The sequence below is a fragment of the Juglans regia genome, chromosome 12 (genome assembly GCF_001411555.2).
Source record: "Juglans regia cultivar Chandler chromosome 12, Walnut 2.0, whole genome shotgun sequence".
Classification (NCBI taxonomy): Eukaryota; Viridiplantae; Streptophyta; class Magnoliopsida; order Fagales; family Juglandaceae; genus Juglans; species Juglans regia.
This window is the reverse complement of record NC_049912.1, coordinates 20,854,665-20,878,260: the sequence shown is the minus strand read 5'-3', so window position 1 is coordinate 20,878,260 and position 23,596 is coordinate 20,854,665. Positions and strand designations below refer to the sequence as shown.

Genomic DNA, 23,596 nt, shown 5'->3' with positions numbered 1-23,596 from the left:
TCTTTTTATCTTAATTATTAAATATGTGTGTGTTTAAACAAAATGACAAATCACATATTAACCGTTAGGTGGATGTATGTAGTGTAAAGTTTTAGCGTAACACTTCTCAGTTTATAAATATATATATATATATTATATGTGCATTTTTTTTTATATTTTTATATAATTGTGTCTAGATATATACAAAGTGGCCTGCTTTATGATCCGTAAGGACCAGTAGTACTACTCCTAGTATATATATGTTGGTCAAGAAACAAGTAGTGGTTTGCTAGAAATGGAGGATAATATGGCTGCTGGTGCTTCAAATGCTCATGATGATGATGATGATGATAATTACATCAGGGAGCAAGAGCGATTAATGTTGCCAATAGCAAACGTTGGCAGGATCATGAAGCAAATATTGCCACCAAATACAAAAATCTCGAAGGAAGCCAAGGAGACGATGCAAGACTGTGTGTCGGAATTCATTAGCTTTGTCACCTGTGAGGCATCGGAGAAGTGCCGGAAGGAAAGGCGAAAGACTGTGAACGGCGACGATGTCTGCTGGGCACTGGAAACACTTGGTTTCGATGAATATGCCGGGCCAATGAAAAGGTATTTACACAGATATAGCGAACACGATCAAGCAGATCATAGAGCTAATCAAGAAAAGGGTTAGGAACACTGATCAAAGAGAAGCAGCATGCATGAACCATTTTCACTTGAAAATAAGAATTTAAGCTGTAGCCTCTGAGTCCTAGAGATTAAAAGGGAAGGCTTTAACGGATTAAAAGACAGTACTAGCATCATGATTTTTATTTTCAAACCTATTTTTTATTTATTATATGATCAAGAAGATTTTGGGTCTTCTGCCTTCATATGCTGCGTACTTTTATTGGTGCATGGAGATTGTTTTATTTTTCGTGCAAATTTATTTTTCTTTTTTTGCCTCTGCTTGAAGACATGATTCCTTGTCATCCCCATCTTATTTTCATCCGAAACCTCGAAACCCACGGGAATAGATTCCTTTCTGTTTGCCGAATGGGAATATTGACATAGTTATGATCTTGATTATGTTGATCTGTACGAAAGAGTTAATAGTGATAGTGAAGCATTGGTCTAGATCTTCTAGCTAGCTAGCACCCCCAACACAACAGGACGGATCGGTCGAGCACAAAAAGGTTGAGTAAATTTTCTAGATCTCCATGATCCTGTCAACATTTGATCTGAGAAACCTATATACATAGGAGTTTTGCCCAACACTTTGTCTGTCTTGCATCATGAGTAGTACTGCTCTTTTGGTATATACAGTACCATTTTTCAAGCCCTCATAACATGAGTAGTTACTAATTAGCAATGCAGTGTTTGATCTCCTTAATTTTGGGTGAAGAACCTAGCTAGCTATCTCAAGCTGGCCTTGCTACCTCCGGCACTAAACTTTTTCATCATGTAGATCAGATGTTGACCAGAGATATAATAGTAAGCTGATTTCCAAGATCTAGGGTTTTTTTCTTTCTTTCTTTCAAGTTTTTAAGCTTAATTTGTGAGTATTTTGGGGACCACATTTCAGAGGCCAAAACACGACCAGTACTGCACGACAAATGAAAACTCGATAAACAAATAATATTGGGCTTGTTTGTTTGACATTCATTGTATCAGGTCATGGTCTTCCTAAACATGAAAATTAGGGCTAGCTTCATCGAGTAGTGCTAGCTCCGGTCCATCCTCATTCCAACTCGGGAATCCTTTTGTTTGTTGTGATCATTGTTTTTAGGTTTAATTCCCTTGGAGTTTGGACAAAGTCGGGATTAGATTGAGACTGTTTCAATGACAAAGGCTCGCGCCTCATTTATATGTTGAGATGAGATGAGAAATCTATAAATAGTAATGAAATGATTTATAAATAATAGAAAAATAATTTGAGTTAAGATGTTTTATAGAGTTTTAGAAAATGAAATACAAATATTATAAAATTAAAATATTGTTAGAATATTATTTTTTAATATTATTTTTGTTTTAAGATTTAAAAAAGTTGAATTATTTTTTATGTTTTATTTAAGGCCTAATTTGGAACTTAGACTGCTGAGTCTAAAATCCAAACATTCAACTCTCAAATCACTAAACCCATCTCAACTCAAAATCTCTTTACATGTGAGACTTTCAACTTAACACATTTTTACACGTGGGACTCACAACCTTTTTAATTTTTTCATAAATATATTTAAACTCATCTTACCATCCAAACACTTCTAAACTCATCTTAAGTGGGCTCTACAAAATTCATTTCACCATCTCAACTCACTACTATCATAAAGAACTCAATTGATCTTAACTCAGTTCAACATCCAAACGGAGCGTAAAAGTTTGAGAAAATTGTAATGATTAGGAAATAATTAAATAAAAAATTTGAATATTTCAAATTAAAAAGTGTGTTTGAGTGATGTTTGGATCATTTAAACGACCCTGAAATTATAGCATATTCTTACACACTATTAACCATGTATTCTCCGATATTAATAAATTTTGGATTGGGGTCCTCTTCTTCTTTGAAAGATGAGGTGTTTTCTCTTTGCCGTGGAAAATGATTGTCTCTTGGGCATTTAGTCAGAAGAGGTTACTATGGAGGAAGAGTTGGCTAGACTATGGGAAGGTATAAGCCTCACGGATTAGAAAAGAAAAGTAGTTGTTATTGATTCATCAGTCCTAGACAAAGCTGCGAGAAGAGGGAGGTGTTGTCTTCTTGCTATGATCATTGCAGAAAAAGTTGTTAATAGAGAGGCTTTCAAAAACTCCATGTCAAGAATATGGAGGTCTGAAGGTTGGCTGCATTTCAAAGAACTTGGCGAGAATAGATTTTTGGTAGAGTAGAGTTTCAAAATGAGGCAGAGAGAGAGAGAGAGAGTGATCATGGGGAGGCTGTGGCCCTTTGATCAATGGCTTGTCTTTCTCCAGGAGTTTGAAGGTCATATCCCGGCAAATGACATCCTTTTTTTGAAGGAAGTTTTCTAGATCCAAGTCCATAACATGCCATTGGTAAATATGACTCAAGAAGTAGGACTCCAGCTAGGTGCAAGCGTTGGTTGAGTTCTGGAGATTGATGCAGATTGTAGAGGCATTAGGTGAGGGAAATTCTTGAGGATGAGAGTAGAAATTGATATTACAAAAGCTCTGGTTTGAGGCAAGTTTTTTACCACGGAAGGGAAACAAGTGTGGGTTCATTTTAAGTATGAAAGACTCCCCAATTTTTGTCTTTAGTGTGGTGTGATCAAGTATACCAAAAAGTTTTGTCCCATGTTTAGTAATGGTAAGAAATCTGATGGAGCCAAATCACAGTATGATCATTGGTTACGTGCACTTCTAGCAAAACTCAATGGTAGTGAGGCAAAGAAGTATGGTGGTGATTTGGCACAACCACCACACAACGAGAGGCAGTCATGGCACTCAGGCTAGAAGGACAGGGATGAGAATGGAAAAGGCAAGTAAGATAATCAGGCAGAAAATAAGGAAGGAAGGAAGTTACCGCTATTAAGGAAAGTCATACTTTCAAAAGAAACCAGAGGAGCCTAGGCTTAATTCAAGCCAAATGGTGGTGGAAATAAGAAAAGATATGTCCAGGCCTAGCACTGATTCCTTTGATCATGGAAGCACAGTAGATCTGGAGAGTGAGACAAATCAGGGTGATTCTGTTATGAAGAAGGGAAATTCTATAGAAGATATGATAGATGTTGTCCTTCAGCATGTGCAGAGTACAACGATCACCTCTAAACAAGAAGCATCTCTCGAGTCTCAAGTAAGCTCTTTGAATGGCGTTTTATCTGATCAAATTCAAGCTTTAGCAAAATCCAAAAAAATTGCTAGCTGGAAGAGAGGAGCTAGAGACAAGTTTTCCTTTCATCACACAACTGACAGTCCAAAATCTAAAGTACAATAGTGAGGGTACAAGGGATAAAACAACATCTATTGATACAAATCTTATTGAGAGTAGACTTAAAAAATCAAAGACTAAGCATTTATCAAATGAAGGTTTTAGTTGAGGCGAGTTGGTGGAGGTTGCTTTGCAACTCCACCAACAACCATGAATTGCTTAAGTTGGAATTGATGAAGGCTTGGGAACTCTCGGACAGTGAGAGAACTCCACCTCTGGGTGAAGAATAAGTTTCCAATGTAATTTTTCTTCCTCATAGAAACAAAGTGTAAAAGAAATAAGGTTGAAAAAATAAAATAGTTGCTGAATCATGAGAATAGTTTTGTCGTGGACAATAGAAGTCTGAGTGGGGGTCTAGCTTTTCTGTGGAGGGATAATGTTGATGCTTAGTTGGAGTCTTATAATAAAAACTATATTTCCCTAAGAGTGCATAACTTTAGTAAAGGGAAGGACTGGATCTTGACAGGATTCTATGGTAATATTGAGGCTGCTAGAAAGACTGAAAGTTGGCTCTTGCTCAAAGCTATTAAACCTGGGGTAAAGGTTGCTTGGTTGTGTGTGGGGGACTAATGAGATTTTGAACTACAGTGAGAAGGTTGGGGAAGTGGTAAGACCCTCTAAGCAGAAGGAGGAGTTCAAATTGACAGTGGAAGAGTGTGGTTTAAGTGATTTGGGATTTATGGGCAACAAGTTTATTTGGTGCAATAATAGGCATGGTAAAACATTCACCAAAGAAAGACTAGACAGAGCTCTTGGAAACTCTCAATGGCATGATACTTACTCAAACACTGATGTCTCTATCCTTCCAGCTCAAAGCTCATATCATAGCCCACTTCTCATCTCGATGAATAACAATTAGAGTGTATAAAGTAGAAGCGATAAACCTTTTAGATATGAATAATGTTGAGCACAAAGAGAAAATTGCCATCAGATAATTGAGAGTGAATGGAACAAACCTAGGCTGGCAGACAATAAAATCAGGTGCATGTTAGAAGGGTTTAAGAGATGTCAAGGAAATCTGATGTTATGGAGCAAACATATTTATGGCAGTACAAAGAAAGCAGTAAGCTCCAAACTTAGCCAAATTTCAAAAATTCAGTAGCAGAATAAAGAAGACTTAAATGACAAGATAAAAACTCTGTAGAAGGAAGTTGATAAATTACTAGATGAGGAGAACCTTAAATGGAAACAAAGGGCGAAACAAATGTGGTTAAAGGAAGGAGACAGAAATACTAAATTTTTTCACCAATGTGCTAGCTAAGGAAGGAAGGTAAACACCATCAAAAGCATTACAAATGATGATGGGAGTGAGCAGTCACGCTTGAAGTTATCAGTAACCAGTTCCAAAAAACATTTAAAGAGTTTTTCACCTCATCTGGACCAGAAGGAGTGGAAGAGTTCTTGGCTATTGTGGAACCCAAAGTCAATGCAGAGATGAATAGAGAACTTCTAAAACCTTTCACTGCACAGGAAATGGAGGAGGAAATATTTTAGATGAATGCTCTTAACTATCCTGGCCCAGATGGCTTCCCAGCAGCATTTTATCAGCAGCACTGGAGCACAGTAGGCAAAGAGGTTAGTGATGTTGTTTTATATGTTTTAAACTCAACTGGCTTGGTGAATGAAGTTAATGATACCTATATTGCTCTTGTTCCAAAGAAAAAGTCTCCTGTCCAAGTCTCTGACTTTAGATTAATCTCTCTTTGTAATATCAATTATAAACTGATTTCAAAGATTTTAGCAAATAGATTGAATAAAGTGTTGCCCAATATTATTTCCAAAACTTAGTCAGCTTTTGTACCAGGCAGCCTTATATTAGATAATATCATTGTACCCTTAAAGCTAGACATGAGCAAGGCCTATGATCGAATTGAATGGAGTTTTCTCAAATCTATGATGTGCAAGCTAGGCTTTAAGTAAAGATGGATTGATCTGGTTATGAAGTGTGTAGAATCTGTCTCTTATGCTATTTTGATAAATGGGATTCCACAATGCCCTTTCAAGCCATCTAGGGGTATTAGGCAAGGTGATCCTCTATCACCTTACTATATGTGCATAAGCTTTGAGCTCATTACTTAGGAAGGCAGAAAAAGATGGACTCATTACTGGAGTACCTATTGTTAGAGGCAAGATTCTCATTGATCACCTCTTCTTTGCTGATGACAACCTGTTGTTTTGCAAAGCTAATTCGATTAAATAGAGTAGATTGATAAGTATCTTTAGCATCTATGAAAAGGCTTATGGGTAGAGATTGAATATGGAGAAGACTTCAATTCAGTTCAGTAAGAATTCTCCTCAAGAAGTGCAAGGCCATATATGGAGCATAGTTGGAATCAAATCAACATTGCCTTACGAAACATACCTTGGTTTGCCTACTTTGGTTGGAAGATCTCGAGCAAAATCTTTTAGCAATATACTAGACAGGTCAGGCTAAGGCTTAGTAGTATCAAAGTAAAAACTCTCTCCCAAGCTGGAAAGGAAATATATCTCAAGGCTGTTATGCAAGCTCTCCCTACTTACAACATGAGTGTATTCAATCTCCCAAGTAGTCTTGTTAGAAGTATCAACAGAATTATGCAAAAATTTTGGTGGGGACAGCAAGATAATGAAAATAAGATACATTGGGTTACACGGAAAACAATAGGAAAGCCAAATCAGCAGGAGGTATGGGTTTAGAGACTTGAAGAGCTTCAACCTTGCTATGCTTGCTAAACAAGGTTGGAGATTAATTCATAACCCTTCCTCTTTAGCAGCTCAAGTCTTCAAGGCCAAGTACTTTAAGGAGGTCTCTTTCTTTCAAGCGAGATTGGGAAGTAAACCTTCATTTATTTGGAGAAGTATCGTTGTAGCTAGGCCTTTAACATAAGAAGGTACTATATGGAGGATAGGAACAGGAGACCAAGTAAGCATCTGGCAGAATAAATGGATTCCCAAGTCAACAACCTCTAAATTCTAAAGCCCTATTCAGATACTTGACAGTAGTGCCAAGGTTGAAAAGCTTATTGATTCTGACACTAGAACTTGGAAAATTGGCTTGATTGAAGATATTTTTTTTAAACGAGGAAGCTGACTTGATAATGCAAATCCCTTTAAGTCTTTCTCACAATTCTGATAAGCTTATTTGGAAAGACTCCTCAAATGGTCAATTTACAGTCAAGATTGCTTACCACCTGCAAAAGGATTTACAGATGGCTTCTAAGGGTTAGCCTTCCTTTAGTTATAGAAACCAGAAAGTATGGCAACATATTTGGAAGTCGCATGTCCCACCAGCAGATAAAGTACTTCCGTGGAGAGCTTGTCTTGAAGCTCTTCCTACTCAGGCTAACCTATTCAAGAAGAAAGTGGTGGAGCAATCCAAATGTCCTATCTGTATGGGGGAACAAGGTGGATCATGCAATATGGAATTGTGTAGCAATAAGAGATATTTAGGGATAATGCTCAAAGAAAATTTAGAAGAGTCACTTCCCTATTGGCTGGTTTGTAGAGATAATGGAGGAAATATTTTCAACATTTGGGTGTGAAGAGATTAAGGAAATGGTAGTTATGGCAAGGAAAATCTGGCAAAGGAGGAATGTGTTTATTTTTAATGCAGAAGTTTCTCATCCCAATTTTGTGGTGAAGTCATCTCAGGACTTGTTGCAGAGCTTAAACGAGTTAAAAAACAAGCCTCCTAGAGGCAATGTCTCAGTTAGTAGCACAGTGAATAATTGGGATCCTCCTTCTACGAGTGTTTATAAAAGAAATTGGGATGCTGCAGTGAATAAGGCTCAATGCAAGATTGGTATAGGCATCATTGCTCAAGACTAGGAAGGCAACGTGATTGCTACTTTGAGGATGAACAAGTAGTTTTTTCCAGACCCTCTACTAGCTGAATCTTTTGGAGTTCTTCAAGCAATAATTTTTGAAGTTGGGATTAAAAGATGTGGTGCTAGAGGATGACTCTCTTCAAATTGTAAAGGCTTTGACTACTACTGAGTAAAATCTATTTTCCAATTCCCATTAATTTGTGTTATTATTAAATGAAAGTTAAATAATAAATCATTAATTTGTGCTTATAAAATAAAAATTATATACAATCGAACTATTAAGATATCTAATTATAATTCTTAAATAAAAATAAGATATCTAATTAAGATGAATTTTACAAATGCGAATATAATATATATATATATATATATATTTATATATATAATCTCTTTATCTCTATTTTCACCCAAGTACTATTTGTGAGATTTTTTATTACTAGTATAGAAATTAATGAGAGTAAGGAGATAGAAGATCAAATTAGTATAGACCATCGTACGAGATACTTCTTAATGGTAGGTTTGGATGATAAGATGAAAATTTTTAATTTTAGATGAGAGTTTAAAATATTATTTTTAAATATTGTTATTGTTTTGGAATTTGAAAATTTTGAATTATATATTATATTTTGTGTAAGAATTTAAAAAAATTATAATGATGAGACGAAATGAAATAATAAATCTTGATCTTGCTTGTCAGCTTAATTGACACCAAGCATATATCTAGAAAAATTTTACATGAAAGTCTTATATCATATATTTTTATCTAATTAATATGCGATTTGTCATTTTTATTATTTAAAATATATGTATTTAAAATATGTGTATTTTAAATAACTTCTTATTTAAAATATGTGTATTTAAAAATAATAATAAAAATAACAAACTACGTATTGATTAAGTGAAAATGTGTAATAACTTCTTTGCAGCATTTGCTTCAAGCCTTCAACCTTAATTTTGGGTTTCTCCCTGCGACGTCCAGCTAGTTGCTTGCTAGGCCTATAATTGCATTTCCTATCCCAAAACCACTTCTAAGCGCCTCCCAACTCTCTCTCGTCTCTCCCGAACCCGCCCGCCTCCCTCAGCGCCTCGAACCCGTCTCTCTCGAGGGGGTGGGAGCTTCGGCTCCTTCCCCCTCTCCCCACCTCTCCCTCCTCCGTCCGCTCTGTGCACACAGCAGCTCCGTTTTTGTGTTTTTTTTGTTTTGTAGGCTAAATAAGGGGGAACACCGGATCTGGTCTTTCCGGCGACAATAGATCAGCACGCGCCTCCCCATGGTGTTACTCAGCCGCCGATCTTCAAGTCTACCGAAGGCGATGCCATCCGGAGTGGCGAGTTGCTCGCACGCGCGGCCAAAAAACTCGTAGGCGTTCGGCGAGTGGCCTTCTCGCGAAGCCGAGAGGCCCTCTATCGTCGCGACGCGTGGCGCCGCTGGGGTCTGTGAGCCCGGAACTTCCAAGATCGGTCGACGGTTTTCTCCCAGGGTGGCGCGTGTTCTGCACGCGCCTCCGCAGCCGTTCGGAGCTTTTTTTCTGCTGTTGGTTTTAGTTGTGTTCCATTGTATTTTCTTGTGTTCTGTTTTATAAAAAAAAAAAATCAAAAATAAAAAATTTAGTCCCCGCGGACCGTGGTCCGAACTGGTGGTATGTCCCCGTCTCCGTTTTGACGGTGTATGGGATTGGTGTACCCTACCTCGCGTAGTCGGGGTATGAGATTTGTTTACTCTGTCGGAGACAGAGATGTGTACGACGAATCTCTTAGACTTCGGTCTTTAGAGTTCTGTCGTTTGGGCTAGACCATGTCAGCCACGAAAGTATGCTGAGGTGCTATTAACGTTTGTAACTGACTTTTTAAGTCAAAGTTGTATGTCCTTTTTTATAAATGGAATGTGATCCTTTATTATCAAAAAAAAAAAAACCACTTCTAAGCGGTCGGGTCAATTTTCTTCAAATAATAGCCTTCCTATTACATGTTGCCATATCAAAAATTACATTAAATTCAAGTTACACTCGTTCACATAGAAATGATTTGTATATCATCAATTAATAATAACAAAAATTATTTATATTTTGACCTTTTATTTTTTTTAATAACTGTCCAATGAAAATCATGTAATCAAGAGATCATCAGAAGACTTTCCTTGATAGCAGTAATCCGATCAGCATACACATTCATTAATCATGAGTTAATATGATACACTTTTTTTTTTTTGTAGACATGTGAAAGTACAGTAGATCATAGATGGCCAGGTAAAAAATAGTGACTAAATACTTAACTATATATTGATTAGTACTCAAGATTCCAACAACGTTTTTGCGCTTTTTGTATTTATTTTTAATGAGCAAGTTAATCACTTTAAAAGTACTCCAAGACATGACATCGAGGTGTTAATATATCATTTTTTTACACGCTCAACAAATTGTTGACGTAGAAACGTTCCATATCAGCTATCTTAATAAATAATATTAGTGTTTTAATCTTTTTTAAGTCATAATAAATCTCACAAGTGGTATGTTACTTGTATATAGGAACAAGTTTTGTTTTATACAGTCGTTTTTGTATATTCTACTGATGTGATAGGTTAAAATAATTATTTTATATTAAAAAAAATGATGCAGCTAATCACATTAATAGAGTGCACAAGAAATACGTACAAGTGACTGTACATAAAATTTTTGTATAAAAAAATTCTAAAAAAAGATAAATTATATTTACAATCTTATAGTATGCAAGTTCTATATATTTCATTTAAAAAATTGGATAAATTTGATACTTATATAAAAAAAATTATTTTTTTAATAATAGATTATTTTTTTTTTCGAAATATAAGAATTACATACTCTAAATAGTAATGCTACATACAGTCGTGAAATATACAAACGTCGTGTAGTTGCTTTAAAAAAGAGTGGCGTCCACTCATAAAAAATTAATTTATTCTTATGTGAGTCTCATATTTATTTATTTTTTTCAAAACGACTGCACGGTACTTATACACTCACGACTGCAAGTATCATTTCTCTACTCTAAAATATCTAGCATCGCACCCCTAGAAAGAATAGATTTAAAGAGGGATATTCCGGGTGGTAGTGCATCTAATGATTTTACTGAATGCGGCCTATCCAAGTCGCTTGTTCATCATGGAATTAACAATTAGGTGGAAATAGATTGTTAAGCTTCCTTATGCTCTACGGCCTAAGCACGTTAGCTTTTATTTTAATAAAAAGTTTGATGTGAAGTTATTTTTACATATTTTTTTTATATATTTTATTAATGTGATTGAATGTATCATTTTTTTAATATAAAATAATTATTTTGACTAATTATATTAATACAGTACATAAAAATACATAAAAATGACTTAAAAACTCATTTTTAATTGTATCTGAAAATTATTTAATAAAAAATCAATTTATTTTTCAAGAATCGTCTTAACTATAAATGTAGTTGAGAAATGCTAAATCGTCCATTATTTTGATCCATCATTTTGACTATTTATTTTTTTAATGATTAAAGAAGTAATTATTAACAAATTTATATATTTTTAAAATATTTTTAAAAAATAAATATAATTATATTAATAATAAATTTAAAAAAATTAAATCATAAAATTAAATAGAATTATAATCTAGTCGGTTCGACCGTTCCAACCCAAAGGGCCAAACTTATGTATCACGTGGATGGAAGAGGAGCATTCGATATATTTAAAGAATTTTGGATCGACTGAAAGTTTTCCATTCTATCATCCAATGTTATTTTAATAACTTGTATTTATTTGTTTATTTATTATTACTATTTTATAATTATTATTATCGTTAATTAAGACAGGCACGAGTCCACAGGGGTGGTAGTTTGGTCAACAGGCGCGTGAGAAACAGTCATCTACAATAACGTATATCTTGCACGTAGCAAACGAAGGCGTGGCGCAATGCGACGCGATATATGTTTGGGCATGGACGAGACATCAAAATTTTATTTTATTTTATTATTATAAATTTTTATATAAAATATAATAAATAATTTATTTTTTTAAATTTTAAAATAATAATAATATTTTAAATTTTTATTTAAAATTAAAAAATTTTATCTCACTTCCTAAATTTAACGGAAGGTTTTTTTTATGATGAATAATGATATATATATAATACAATATATAATATATTGTAAAATAATATTATAAAATAATATTAATTTTATAAAATAATTTATAAAAATATTTTTCATTTAAAATATAGTTATATAAAATGTTATGAAAAATATCGTCTTTTTTTCTTTTATAACATTTGCAGCAGAATCTAACAGTTCCACGCTCCAATTTCGCGCGTGGATTAACACCACTTTCGCCCCATCTGCCTCTGGTATATAATTTTTCTTTTTTATTTTTTGTGAAAAATGCTTTAATATATCTATCCGAGTTCTCTCTCATTAGAGACTTCGCTTTGTCGTTCTTTTGGCTCTCGCGTCGGCGTTGGCTCTTGTCCTCTTCGGATTCAGTCGTGGTGGCCATGAAAGCTAACCTCTCTTAGCCCCTGGTGCGACCCCTCGTCTCTCTCTCTCCCTCTTTCTCTGTGTATGTATGTCTGTATGTGTGTATATATAGTATGTGTATCACGTTTTTTTTACTCTCTCTGAAAGAAAAAGAAAGGAAGAAAAAAAAAAAAAACCGTGCGTGTGTTCACGTTTCGTTTATTTTCTAATCCATGGGTTGCCAATCAGAGCATAACCATGAAGACCCATTTTTCTCAAGCTGTACGTTCACGTGGGTTTCAGCATCTTGCTCTTTATCCATTTGAGTGGAGTAAAATGTTGTACGATTTACTGTATTCGTACTTGGCTCTAAGTTTTAACGGTTGCTTGTTATGTGAATAAGTCGAATTATTTTGTATCATATCATATTGGATTCTATTTGAGAACGGTATTGGTTCTTGTTGTCTCGGTGCCTCCTTGTTCTTTTCCTTCTTTTTTTTTTTTTTGTTCTTTTTCTTGTCTGTTCTTGTTGGTTGTAAAGCTTTCAGTGTTGTCGGTTTGCTAGGATTATGCTGGGTTTAACGATTGCGATAAATGTGCTTATATATTTATGCGAAAGTTTAGTTTTCGGATGTGACGATCCCACTTTTATTTTTATTTTTCATTTTGCTTTTCAATGTGGATCCGGGGTTGATTACCTTGTTCTGGATTTGCAACAACACATGCATGTGTTCCTTGTCCATGTTACTTCATGTTATGGTTATTTGAACTTGTTCACAATATGTCGTTGGTAAATTTGGGATGTTTGTTCCTCTGGAAGTTGGTATATGCCAAGACTTTTGTTTCTTGTTGATGGGAAATTTCAATCTTCTATCTGTTATGGTGACTCATTGGAACTGGTACTTGGCGGTTGCTTTTCTGAAAACCTATTGTTTTATTTCGAATTTTATTTGTATCAGTTTTAATATTTCGCATTGTTTTCTTGCTTGGGATTTTTTAAAACAAATAGTAGTATAGGTGGTTGTAAAAGGTTATGATAACAATCTTAATAGCTCAAAACTGTGAATAATCATGTTTTCTTTCTTTTTTTCTTACTAGATTTTTGTTTCATACAGCGTAGAGAACTGTTAATCATGTCTTGGTTGTTAAATCGCCACTGATCCTAAAACTTAAGCTAATGAGAAAGAGGTTGATTAATTTAATTAGTTAATTCATATTCCAACACTGTATGTTATATGTGGGTCAGGCTCTTCCAATATGTAAAATATTTAATTAAATGAGAGTAAAGTCTGGAGTCCAAGTTCAAACTTAGGACCTCATCTATGATATCATATGAAATAACTACTTATATTAAAAACTTAATTTTATGAGAAAAGCTAAATTTAATCATTTCATTTATGTCCTAACATTAAGAACTTTAAGGCTGCGTTTGGATGTTGAACTGAGCTGAGTTGAGTTCTCTATAAATGGTAGTGAGTTGAGATGATAAAGTGAGTTCTGTGGGGCTCACCTATGATATTGAAGTTAGATGTGTTTAGATGTTAAAATGAGTTTTAGATGTATTTATGAGAAGTTGAAAATGTTGTGTGGGTCCCACGTGTAAAGATGTTTTGAGTTGAGATGAGTTTAGTGATTTGAAAGTTAGGTGTTTGAATATTAGAAAATGTCTAAATCTGAATCGAACTCAGCTAAGCTGAGTGCAATCAAAGAACCAAACGAGCCATAAGAGTAAATGTTTAATAACAAGCTTAAGCGTAAGTGTACCAGATAAGCTATGCAATGCATTCAATATCCTATGGAGATTGGGGATTGGTTTAAAGGCGCTGACATTTCCATAAAATTAGTGGATAGAAGTCTATGCAAGTATCATACATAATTGTCTGCTTCATCCTTCTTGTTATGCTACAATTAGTATAAAACATTACCAGCAAAAAAATGTGATACCTGCAGATGTGTGTACAGCCCTTCTTATGAAGGGCTATATAATTTTCAAGTTCCCTTCCTAAATTATACTTTTACATTCCTGCCTCTTTCCTCTTAAGTCTCTAAATGAATAACCATATTGGTTTATTTAATTCCTTTGGCAGATGGATTCTTTTCAATTCTTGGATTCAGTTGTTAAAGTCAATGACCATGGGGATTGCGCTGAAGATGATGCATTTGATGAGCAACCCCTTTCTCCAGGAAGTTCTGATGTATATGATGTCTTTGGAGAACCACAGATACTTCCTCGAGTGGATGAGGAATACCAGGTTGAAATTCCACCACAGTTCGGGTTTGACTCTCTCTGGCTAACAAATAACCCAGCTGTTGCAGAAAACACAGTTGGTAGCGTTCATGACTTTTTAGTGGGATTGACTGTACCAATAATGTGGATCACTGATAGAGTTGAGAAAATTCATCATAAACCACAGAAAGCTGTTGGTGATTCACCTGGAGTATCCAACAAAGATGAGTCTCTAAGATCTGAATGCATCGAAGAGACCCACATCTTTTTGGAAGGTGGAAATTTAGAGCCTAAAGCTGAGCCTAGAAATTATACACTGGACAATGGGGCGAACTTAGGAGAATTAGCAAAAGTGGATATGGAACAAGAGATGAAAATTAAAATGCATGATTTGGATAGTGGCAAAGGCTACTGTCTGGTTCCCGATTCCTTGGGAGATTCCTGGAATGATACAGAAGAGCGTAGTTTTATCCTTGGTTTGTATATTTTTGGTAAGAATTTTGTCCAGGTGAAGAAATTTGTTGGGAAAAAAGAGTTGGGGGATATACTGTCATTCTATTATGGAAGATTTTATAGGTCTGATAGGTATCATAGATGGTCAGAATGCCGGAAAATGAGAAGCAGAAAATGCATATACGGACAAAGAATTTTTACAGGATTGAGGCAACAGGAATTCTTCTCCCGTTTGCTTCCCCATGTCTCAGAGGAATGCCAGAATACTTTAATGGAGGTATTTCTAAGAATTCACACTTTCATGTTGTTGGTTCACTAGAGGGATGGTTTCCTGCTTGTTTTATGCTAGATGCGATGAGAATTTACTGAATCTGTAAACTTGCACTTTTTTGTTTGAAGTTCTGCACAGTGCTTTCTGTTTCTCCTATATATAAACATTATGCTTTTTACTCAAATCGTGTTCAATTTTATTCAGTATCTCCAGTAAAAATTACTTAGTTTCTTTGCAGATCAACATGTTTTTTACTAGCTGGGTTTTCAATCATTACCTGATTTATACTTCAAAAATTTCTAATGTTAACTCTGCTCAAACTTCAAGTTGCTAAAAAATCATCTCTTGAGAATTTTTGGGTAATGTACTTTCATTGTAGAGGGCATTTTAGATTCAGTAAACATTATTCCTTTCATTTGCTTTAAAATCATTTTTCCTCTTCTCCATCCATCCATCTTGGTAACATTTTGTCGTTTTTAATATAAACTTCAACTACATCCCCCTTCCCCGACCAAAAAGAAATGAAATAATATAAACTTTAACCGATTGGCAGGTCTCAAAGGCATTTGGGGATGGAAAAATGGTACTGGAAGAATATGTTTTCACTTTGAAGGCCTTAGTCGGGTTGAGTGTGCTTGTAGAGGCAGTTGGAATTGGTAAAGAGAAACAAGATCTCACAGGCATTATGGAGCCTCTGAAGTCCACTCAAGTTGCTCCTGTCCGCCCAAAGATACCAACTGGCAAGGCATGCTCCACACTTACACCCTTGGAAATTGTTAACTTTATAACAGGAGACTTCCGACTAAGCAAAGCCCGATCAAGTGACCTCTTCTGGGAAGCTGTTTGGCCCCGTTTACTTGCAAGAGGATGGCATTCTGAACAGCCTAATAGTAACGAGTGCACTGCTGGCTCCAAGCATTCTCTGGTGTTTCTTATTCCTGGAATTACAAAGTTTTCAAAATGGAAACTAGTGAAGGGTAACCACTACTTTGATTCTGTTAGTGATGTACTGAGTAAAGTCGCTTCAGACCCAGTGCTTCTTGAGCTTGAAATTGAAGATAGAGGCAAAGAAGAAAATGGGTGGACCGATGAAACAAAAGTGGACCAAGAAGATTTCCCTGATCAGCAACGCCACTATTATCTTAAGCCTCGTACTCCTAATCACAACACAGATTTATTGAAGTTAACTGTTGTGGATACAAGTTTGACCCATGGGAAAACAATCAAGGTGAGAGAGCTGAGAAGTTTGCCATCTGGGGTATTGAATACTTTCACCTCGGGAAGTGATTCTGAAGAAGATGATGTGGATCATTCCGAGGAGACAATGGATAAATCTCAATCTGCAGATAACTCTAGCTTTGATATGGATGAGCCCAGGGCTACTAGTAACAGTTTTGATCAGGAAATTGCTTCTAACAGTTTGGAAGGATTAGAAAATAATGTTTCCAACGAGGTATTTCGAGTCATTGGCTTTAGTTATACTAACGTACCAGTGAATATCCCCAATGACCTGACGACCAGTGTTCATAGTGACACACAGCCCCAGAAAGCTATAAAACGCCGGTTGAACAAGAGAATGGGAGCGGAGAACAAGAACTGTTTACCTTCTGTTACAAAACAGCACCAAAAATTAAATTCATGTAGTCAAACAGAGATAAACAGCAGACAACTCAACATCTTGCAAGATCCTACCTTAAAACAAGAGATACCCTGTAGCTCTGCACAAAATCCTGATTTTTGTGGGAATCCTCTTTCTCAAATAGATATATGCCAGGAGAAGAAAACATCTACCAGCTTGTCTAAAGGTAGCCTAACCATCGGTTATGAAGGAATTCTAGGTGGTACCTGTAATGCTGCTGAACATCCTCATGAAGTACCTCAATCGGGGATGCTGATTGACTTGAACTTACCTATTCCTCCAGATGTTGAAGCTGATGATCTTTTAATGACAAAAACAAAAAAAGAACATGATAAAACGAGCAAGGAACTGGATGATCCCAGTGTAGTGAAACTGTCCAATTGTGTGGCTAATTCTGAGCAGCAGCCCAACATAAAATACCGGAGACAAAGCATGAGGAGCCGGCCACCAACCATTAAAGCACTGGAAGCTCTTGCTTTTGGCTTTCTAGACCCAAAGCAGAAGCGAAAGAGCAGAGATGCCTCACCGCATGAAAACCCTATGTTAAGACCTTCTCAACGTGCTCGAGTTCAAGTGAGAGCTAATGAGAATATTGGTACAAGCGTGGTGGATTTAAAAGTTGAGGAAAGGGCAAATGGGGTGTGTCATAGTAATGGTGACTTGATGACAAAGCTGCAGGTTTGACTCTAGGGAAAAGGGGCTCAATGTCTCTGGTTCTGGATTAGTTTAGCTGATGTGATACCGAGTGACAACATGAGAATATGATAACCACCATTCTTTGTTGTTCTCACAACCTCCGAAATAACCAGTTCATTTGACTGCAATAATGACCCGTCACTACGACGAGCAGGCAGTTCTTTCACTCTTTTAACTTGTACAGCGTTTGGGGCGTCACTTACAGTAATGGCCCATCACTACTATGAGCAATCTAGATCTATTCACAAATGAAACATGATACTGGTTCTCTCCATGAGGTTGTTTTGATCAGACAAATCTCCTGTGGTTGGAGGTACTGAGAATCACGAAGCCAGGATGAGAGAAAATGTAACTGTCATCTGAACGGTGACAGAATTAAAGCTCCAGTTTCTCTAGACTTCACCTTGCAGGGGCTGTTCTTAGTTATTAGTTGCAGCACCAGTCCCCCATTCCCAACCAGAATACATGTCACTGCTGTACTGCTCAATTTCTGAGCATGTTTATGGGCAGCCATAGTGTTCCTAGGCTCCTCATGTTTTCGTTTCAATCATTGTGATACTTCGGAAAGAGTTGTAATTTATGTAATATACTTAATCGGTTGACTAGTGTTCTACAAAAGTATCCTTCACTAAAATAGATGTAAAACAGAGTTGTAGAATGGCTAAAAATACTTGTATTTTTATCATTTTACTATCTAATCTGTTGTACTTCAAGAGTTACAGAGAACACCAAAAGTTAGAGGGCGCCAACCCATGATGATGTAGGCTGAATTCAATTGGTATATTCTTTCTTTTATAGTAATGAAGAAGACGATAAAATTGGAGTTATAAATTAGATCTAGATTTCTCTCCATCTCTAATTTATAACTGTAAGGTCGATCTTCGTTATCTAATGGAATCTTTTGTATACCATTCGGAAGTGATTCATGAATCCATTTTTTTTTCCTTTTATTTTATGTAAAACAAAACCTATTTGAAGTATTAACTAATGTAGTAGGAGAGTTACATTAGAAACCTGTTTTTTTTTTTACATCGTTTGATTATATAGATGAGATGAAAAATCTGTAAATAATAGTGAGATAGTTTGTGAATAATAGTAAAATATATTGAGTTAAGGTGTTTTATTGGATTTTGAGAAATGAGAGAAAAAATTTAATAAAAATATTATAAAGTTAAAATATTGTTAGAATATAATTTTTTAATATAATTTTTTTTTTTTAGATTTGAAAAAGTTAAATTGTTTTTTATGTTTTGATTGGAAGTTTATGAAAGTTGTAATGATTAAGTAATGATTAGATAAAAAGTTAAAAAATTGAAAAAATAGACTTTATCTTGTTTTGTTTTATTTCTTTCAGTATGAACCAGCATAAGATTATAGACTTTGCCTTGTTCTATTTTATTGGCTTAAGAACATTTCTTACTCTTATTTACAAAAACTGTCACATTGCACCATCTATTTACCTTAAATGTCACATTGCAGCTTATAACATCTAAGTTATAGAACAACTTAATTATAGTATAAGACTTTGTTTACTAAACATATTGGAATTATGAGTCTAGATCTGATTTTGTACAATTATACTTGAATCAAGGATGGACACCACATTTGATAAAGATCCCTTCTTCACTACTCTATTGCAAAGTGTTGAACAAGGTACTCCAACACCTCAATGGCTAGGAGACATGATAATGTTGCACTCCAAATAATACAATTGGAAGGTGGAAAAAGGCCACCTAATAAGAAAACTGAACGAGATGTCTTTCACCGTAGAGGAGGACAATCTCCTCATGTCGGCTTGGCTTAGAGGACTGCTATAGTCACAAAGAGATTATACAAAAGCAATTCTACAAATTGATGCAGTTTCATATGATTCGTTAGATCTACTTTACAATAAAAGTAACTTTACAATCTGACGAACCATATGAAACCACGTCAGTTTGTGGAATTATTTTTGTGTGATCCATTTGTGCCTAAAGTATTTTTCTTATTACAATGAGTATAAAAAACCTAGCAATCCAAATCGTTCTATTGTGTCATTGACCAATCAATGGTTGGTGATCCAAAAATGCACAAATAAATTTTGTGCTGCTGTAGTCCAAATAGAATCATTGCATCCAAGTGGTGCAACGGAGCATGACAAAATATCAATTTCTAACTACATCAATTTTGAAATTTTTTGGTGAAATTCTCTTCTCACACTCTCAATACTTAGCATATTTAGATTGAAATGACCAAAATTATGTACAGAGAGACTGAGAAGGCCACTTACACTATGGAACATTGCTGGTATCTATTGAGACACCAACCAAAATGACAGCAACATATGTCGATGTTGTCAAGAAGAAGGAAATCGCATGGAAAACACGCAGCTATTGCAGAGTTGACTCTAGTAGGAGACAACACGATAGATGATAACGTAGGAGGTCATTTATGAGAGACCTCTAGACAATAAGGTTGAGAAAGAAAGAAAGAGGAATATGAAGGCTAGAGAAGCTTCGGAGGCTGAATTTGTTGATGCTTTAACTCGCATGAGTAATGACAGAACCATGTGCATGGTGGATAGAAGACAAGCGGCTAGCAAGGCAGACTCTGATAGGGCTGAATTACCAGCCGGAAAAAAAAAATGATATGGAGAAGAGGAAGATTGATATGAAGATTATGAAGTAAAATCTTGCTAGCATGAATGCAATGCATTAAGAGTATTTTTTGAATAGAGATTTTCTAGAATTCACAGAAGTGATTTTCATCTACATCTTCTTCTCAACCTTTTGAAGATATGTAGCCATTTGTTAGTGTAATATTTTGGGATTGTTCTTATTCACTTAATATTGTAATTAAACACTTTACAATTGGTTTTAATAGCTGGGTAGCCACATGTGGTTGAAATATAATATTTCATGAATGTAGTGAAATTCCCAATTTCTTTTTGTTATTCATTTACAAAAATTGTCAATTAGAGATGTTAATTTTATAGATTATTGGATTGTGAAAATAGATTATTGGAGAGTATGAAAATAAAAATAAATAATTATTTTAAAAAGTAAATAATAATTAAAGAAATATAAATAATAAAAAATAATAATATTTTATTATTATAAAAAGCGTGATAATTAATATAATATTGAGTTAAATTTTTGAGTGATTAGTTAAAAATAAAAAATTAGCATATTAGTCAAATTTTAATAATCAATGCTCTAAAGAAGTCACGGCACCGAGAGGAGAAGCTACTAGCTAGACGTGGTCAATTAAAGAACGAGCCACGTGGCTTTCCTCCCGACATTGTGTATGAGCCCAGCCTCTCCACAGTCTCCTTGTATGAAAGGCTACCTACGCTACGCACGGCCGAATAGCGCTTAGCTAAGAGCCATTTTCCGCGCGCGCGTGTTAAAGAATGGGTCAGGCATTGCGTCGAGCATCTGGAAGAATCCAAGCATCTTCTTCGAGTATCGATCGGACGCCGTCCACTTTGTCAAAATCGAAGAACGTCATCGATCAGAGACCGCCGGCAGTGGGTTCCACTGACGGACTGAGCATCTCGAAGACCGACGACCCAGGCTCTCTCGGTTCTGGTTAGTTTGAGCTTATGCTCGCCTTGTTTTGTGTGTGCTTATTTTAGGGAATGCTGAATTTGAGGATGAATTTGGTTGTTGGGAGTTTTCAAGTTCAACTACTATAAGCTTATTATTACTTTTTCTTTTTTGGTTCCGGTATTCAGATTGAGCTTTGAATTTCGAAAGTTGAGGTAAATTTTTTTCTAAAATGCCTTTATTGGTTGACGAATTTAAGGGAAAAAAGCTTGAAGCCATATAATTTTTTTCTAGTTCTTTTCCTTCCCTTTTATTTGATAAACTAAAGCTAGTGTCATTGGTTAAGTCCACGCTTATCTGTTATGTGATTATCATTTGTTAATATAAATACAGCCATTTTCCAATTTGACGTTAATTTTGTGCTACATTAATTTTATGGACTCTAATTCGTTGATAAACAAATGAATTAAACACACACATGTATAGGAAATTTACTGTTGTATTGCGACGTTCTATTATTAAACGGAAACTCATATGTTTCATGGAGTTTCTTGGTCACTTGGAGATTGACGTGTTAACCATATGATGTTTTTTCTTCATCTCTTATGTGTACGATTGCATGTGTGTGTATGCCTCATAGACTTCTATGCCATTAATTATTAGGATCGAGGATGCTGAATTCAGTATACACTGATTAATGGTATCACTTAATTTTTAGCTGGTACCCCAGAAATCAATCCCGAAAATGTACCTGAAGAGCGAGATCCAAAATATGATGCCATGCTAAGTCAAATGGTTGGTAGAATTTCATCAAAGCCTGGAGGGAAACTTGAGATGGGCGAGGTGAGTTACAGCCACCAGCTGCTGTTCTTTACTTAACTTTTTATGTTAAAACTATAATCCACAAATGGTTAGACTTCCCTTTCAAATATAGGCTTTACAACTTTTGATAGGAAATATAGGCTTTACAACTCTCAGATTTTAAGGGAAAATCCTCGTTCCCACCCCCCTTCCATAAAATATCTCTCATTTTTATGTAATGAATTAGATGGCTTATTTGCATGGAACTTTGATGAAAAGTTTATTGGTGCAATTTTAGGAATTTTAATATGGTAATTATAAATTCTGGTGTCGTTATTTTCATATTGTGTGTTTGTCTTAGATAAAGTCTTCCTCTATATTCAGGTCCGCATAAAATTGTTTACTTGTAATGGATAATGGTTTCATTCTCTTATTTCATTATTCATAGAAAATTTACTTATTTTATTAGACTGAATCTTGTGCTTAAAATTTGAAGTGACATATTAAAACACTTTACCTTTATTCTTGTTTTGGGAGAATGATATTTGTGCCAAGAAAATTTTATTTGCAAACCGGTGTGGAGGACACACCTTCCATACCATTTATATGGCATGATTTGATTTGTAAGAGAAATTTAAAAATATGAATCTTAGAAATCAAATATTGCCACGTAAGCAATGTAGATGGCGAGTTCTCCACACCTACTTGCAATCGAATAGAAGGACACTTGTGCCAAAGAGTTCTGCTTGTTTAAATTTTAAGTTGCAGTATGACATTCTTAACTGTCTGTGCATGTTCTGTGTTCATGTCCTGACATGATTTGATTTGTAAGAGAAATTTAAAAATATGTATCTTAGAAATCAAATATTGCCATGTGAGCAATTTAGATGGCGAGTTCTCCACACCTACTTGCAATAGAATAGAAGGACACTTGTGCCAAAGAGCTTTGCTTGTTTAAATTTTAAGTTGCAGTATGACATTCTTAACTGTCTCTGCATGTTCTGTGTTCATGTCCTCTTTGACCTAACTCATTGAAATGTGTAAGAGAGAGTTGAGTGCCTTACAGAACTGGTAAATGCTCTGGAAGGTTAATTTGTTTTCAATGTGACAGGCATTTGTGGTGGAAAAGTATAATAAACCCATGCCAAAACTGCGGAATACAAAACCGGATTCTGGTGGGCACGAGGAAAGGCCTGTCCCTCCAGGAAGCCTGAATGTGGCACAGCTGCGTCACATAATCCTCTTGCACCAAGGCAAAGCTGACGACCATGAGGGACCTATGAATGTCCAACAGATTGCTGAAAAATTCCGTGTTGATGTCAAGCAGGTTGAAGGGATTTTGCAGTTTCTAAAACTGCCCCCAGAGGACAGCAGTAAACAAAAAGACAATATATGAAGAAGTTTTTTTTCCCTCTTTTGCACAACAGGATTCTGTTTAACAAGAGATGATTTTGATAGTTACATGAAAAATTCATCTGCTAGAAGAGATCCTGATTATATAAAGCAAAATCATAGAGTTCCAGCTCAGTTTTTAATCAATCTCTGGGAAATTTTGTATGGTAGTTCCTAGCGTGAGATGGTGAAGGACATCATAAGCTGGGTTAATGAACTTTGGGACATCTGAGATGATTGAACATCGTTTACAATACTTGTAGTGGACAATTGGGGTAACAGTTCCCTAACTCTTTGCATGAGATGATTGAACATCGTTCATGATTCTTGTAGTGGAGATTCTTGATTCAAAGCTTTTATTCGGTAGCATTTCTAATCTATAAGGTTTTACGTTAAACTTGAGGACGTGTTTATCCTTA

At 35.4% G+C, this 23,596-nt stretch overlaps 3 protein-coding genes across 3 annotated transcripts; all 3 read left to right on the top strand.

Annotated features, from left to right (window-relative positions):
- Positions 1-274: 274 nt before the first annotated feature.
- On the top strand, positions 275-658 carry LOC109005805 (nuclear transcription factor Y subunit B-5-like). The gene has a single exon (XM_018984846.2). It carries the CDS (start codon positions 275-277, stop codon positions 656-658), a length of 384 nt encoding a protein of 127 aa, XP_018840391.1.
- Positions 659-3,562: 2,904 nt separating this feature from the next.
- On the top strand, positions 3,563-17,445 carry LOC108994694. Its single transcript, XM_035683782.1, has 3 exons — positions 3,563-3,769; positions 14,259-15,128; positions 15,676-17,445. The coding sequence occupies exons 1-3, from the start codon at positions 3,563-3,565 to the stop codon at positions 17,443-17,445; spliced, it is 2,847 nt and encodes a 948-aa protein (XP_035539675.1).
- Positions 17,446-20,686: 3,241 nt separating this feature from the next.
- On the top strand, positions 20,687-23,574 carry LOC108994714. Its single transcript, XM_018970040.2, has 3 exons — positions 20,687-21,026; positions 21,703-21,827; positions 22,897-23,574. Exons 1-3 carry the CDS (start codon positions 20,849-20,851, stop codon positions 23,179-23,181), a joined length of 588 nt encoding a protein of 195 aa, XP_018825585.1. The 5' UTR covers positions 20,687-20,848; the 3' UTR covers positions 23,182-23,574.
- The last annotated feature ends 22 nt before the right edge of the window (positions 23,575-23,596 follow it).

Bases quoted from the DNA above. Each gene is read 5' to 3' on its own strand.
- LOC108994694 (XM_035683782.1), top strand. From the start codon at position 3,563: ATGGTGGTGGAAATAAGAAAAGATATGTCCAGGCCTAGCACTGATTCC. The intron at 3,770-14,258 runs GTAAGCTCTTTG...TTCCTTTGGCAG, and splicing joins AAGCATCTCTCGAGTCTCAA to ATGGATTCTTTTCAATTCTT. The intron at 15,129-15,675 runs GTATTTCTAAGA...ACCGATTGGCAG, and splicing joins GCCAGAATACTTTAATGGAG to GTCTCAAAGGCATTTGGGGA.
- LOC108994714 (XM_018970040.2), top strand. From the start codon at position 20,849: ATGGGTCAGGCATTGCGTCGAGCATCTGGAAGAATCCAAGCATCTTCT. The intron at 21,027-21,702 runs GTTAGTTTGAGC...CTTAATTTTTAG, and splicing joins CCCAGGCTCTCTCGGTTCTG to CTGGTACCCCAGAAATCAAT. The intron at 21,828-22,896 runs GTGAGTTACAGC...TCAATGTGACAG, and splicing joins GGAAACTTGAGATGGGCGAG to GCATTTGTGGTGGAAAAGTA.
- LOC109005805 (XM_018984846.2), top strand. From the start codon at position 275: ATGGAGGATAATATGGCTGCTGGTGCTTCAAATGCTCATGATGATGAT.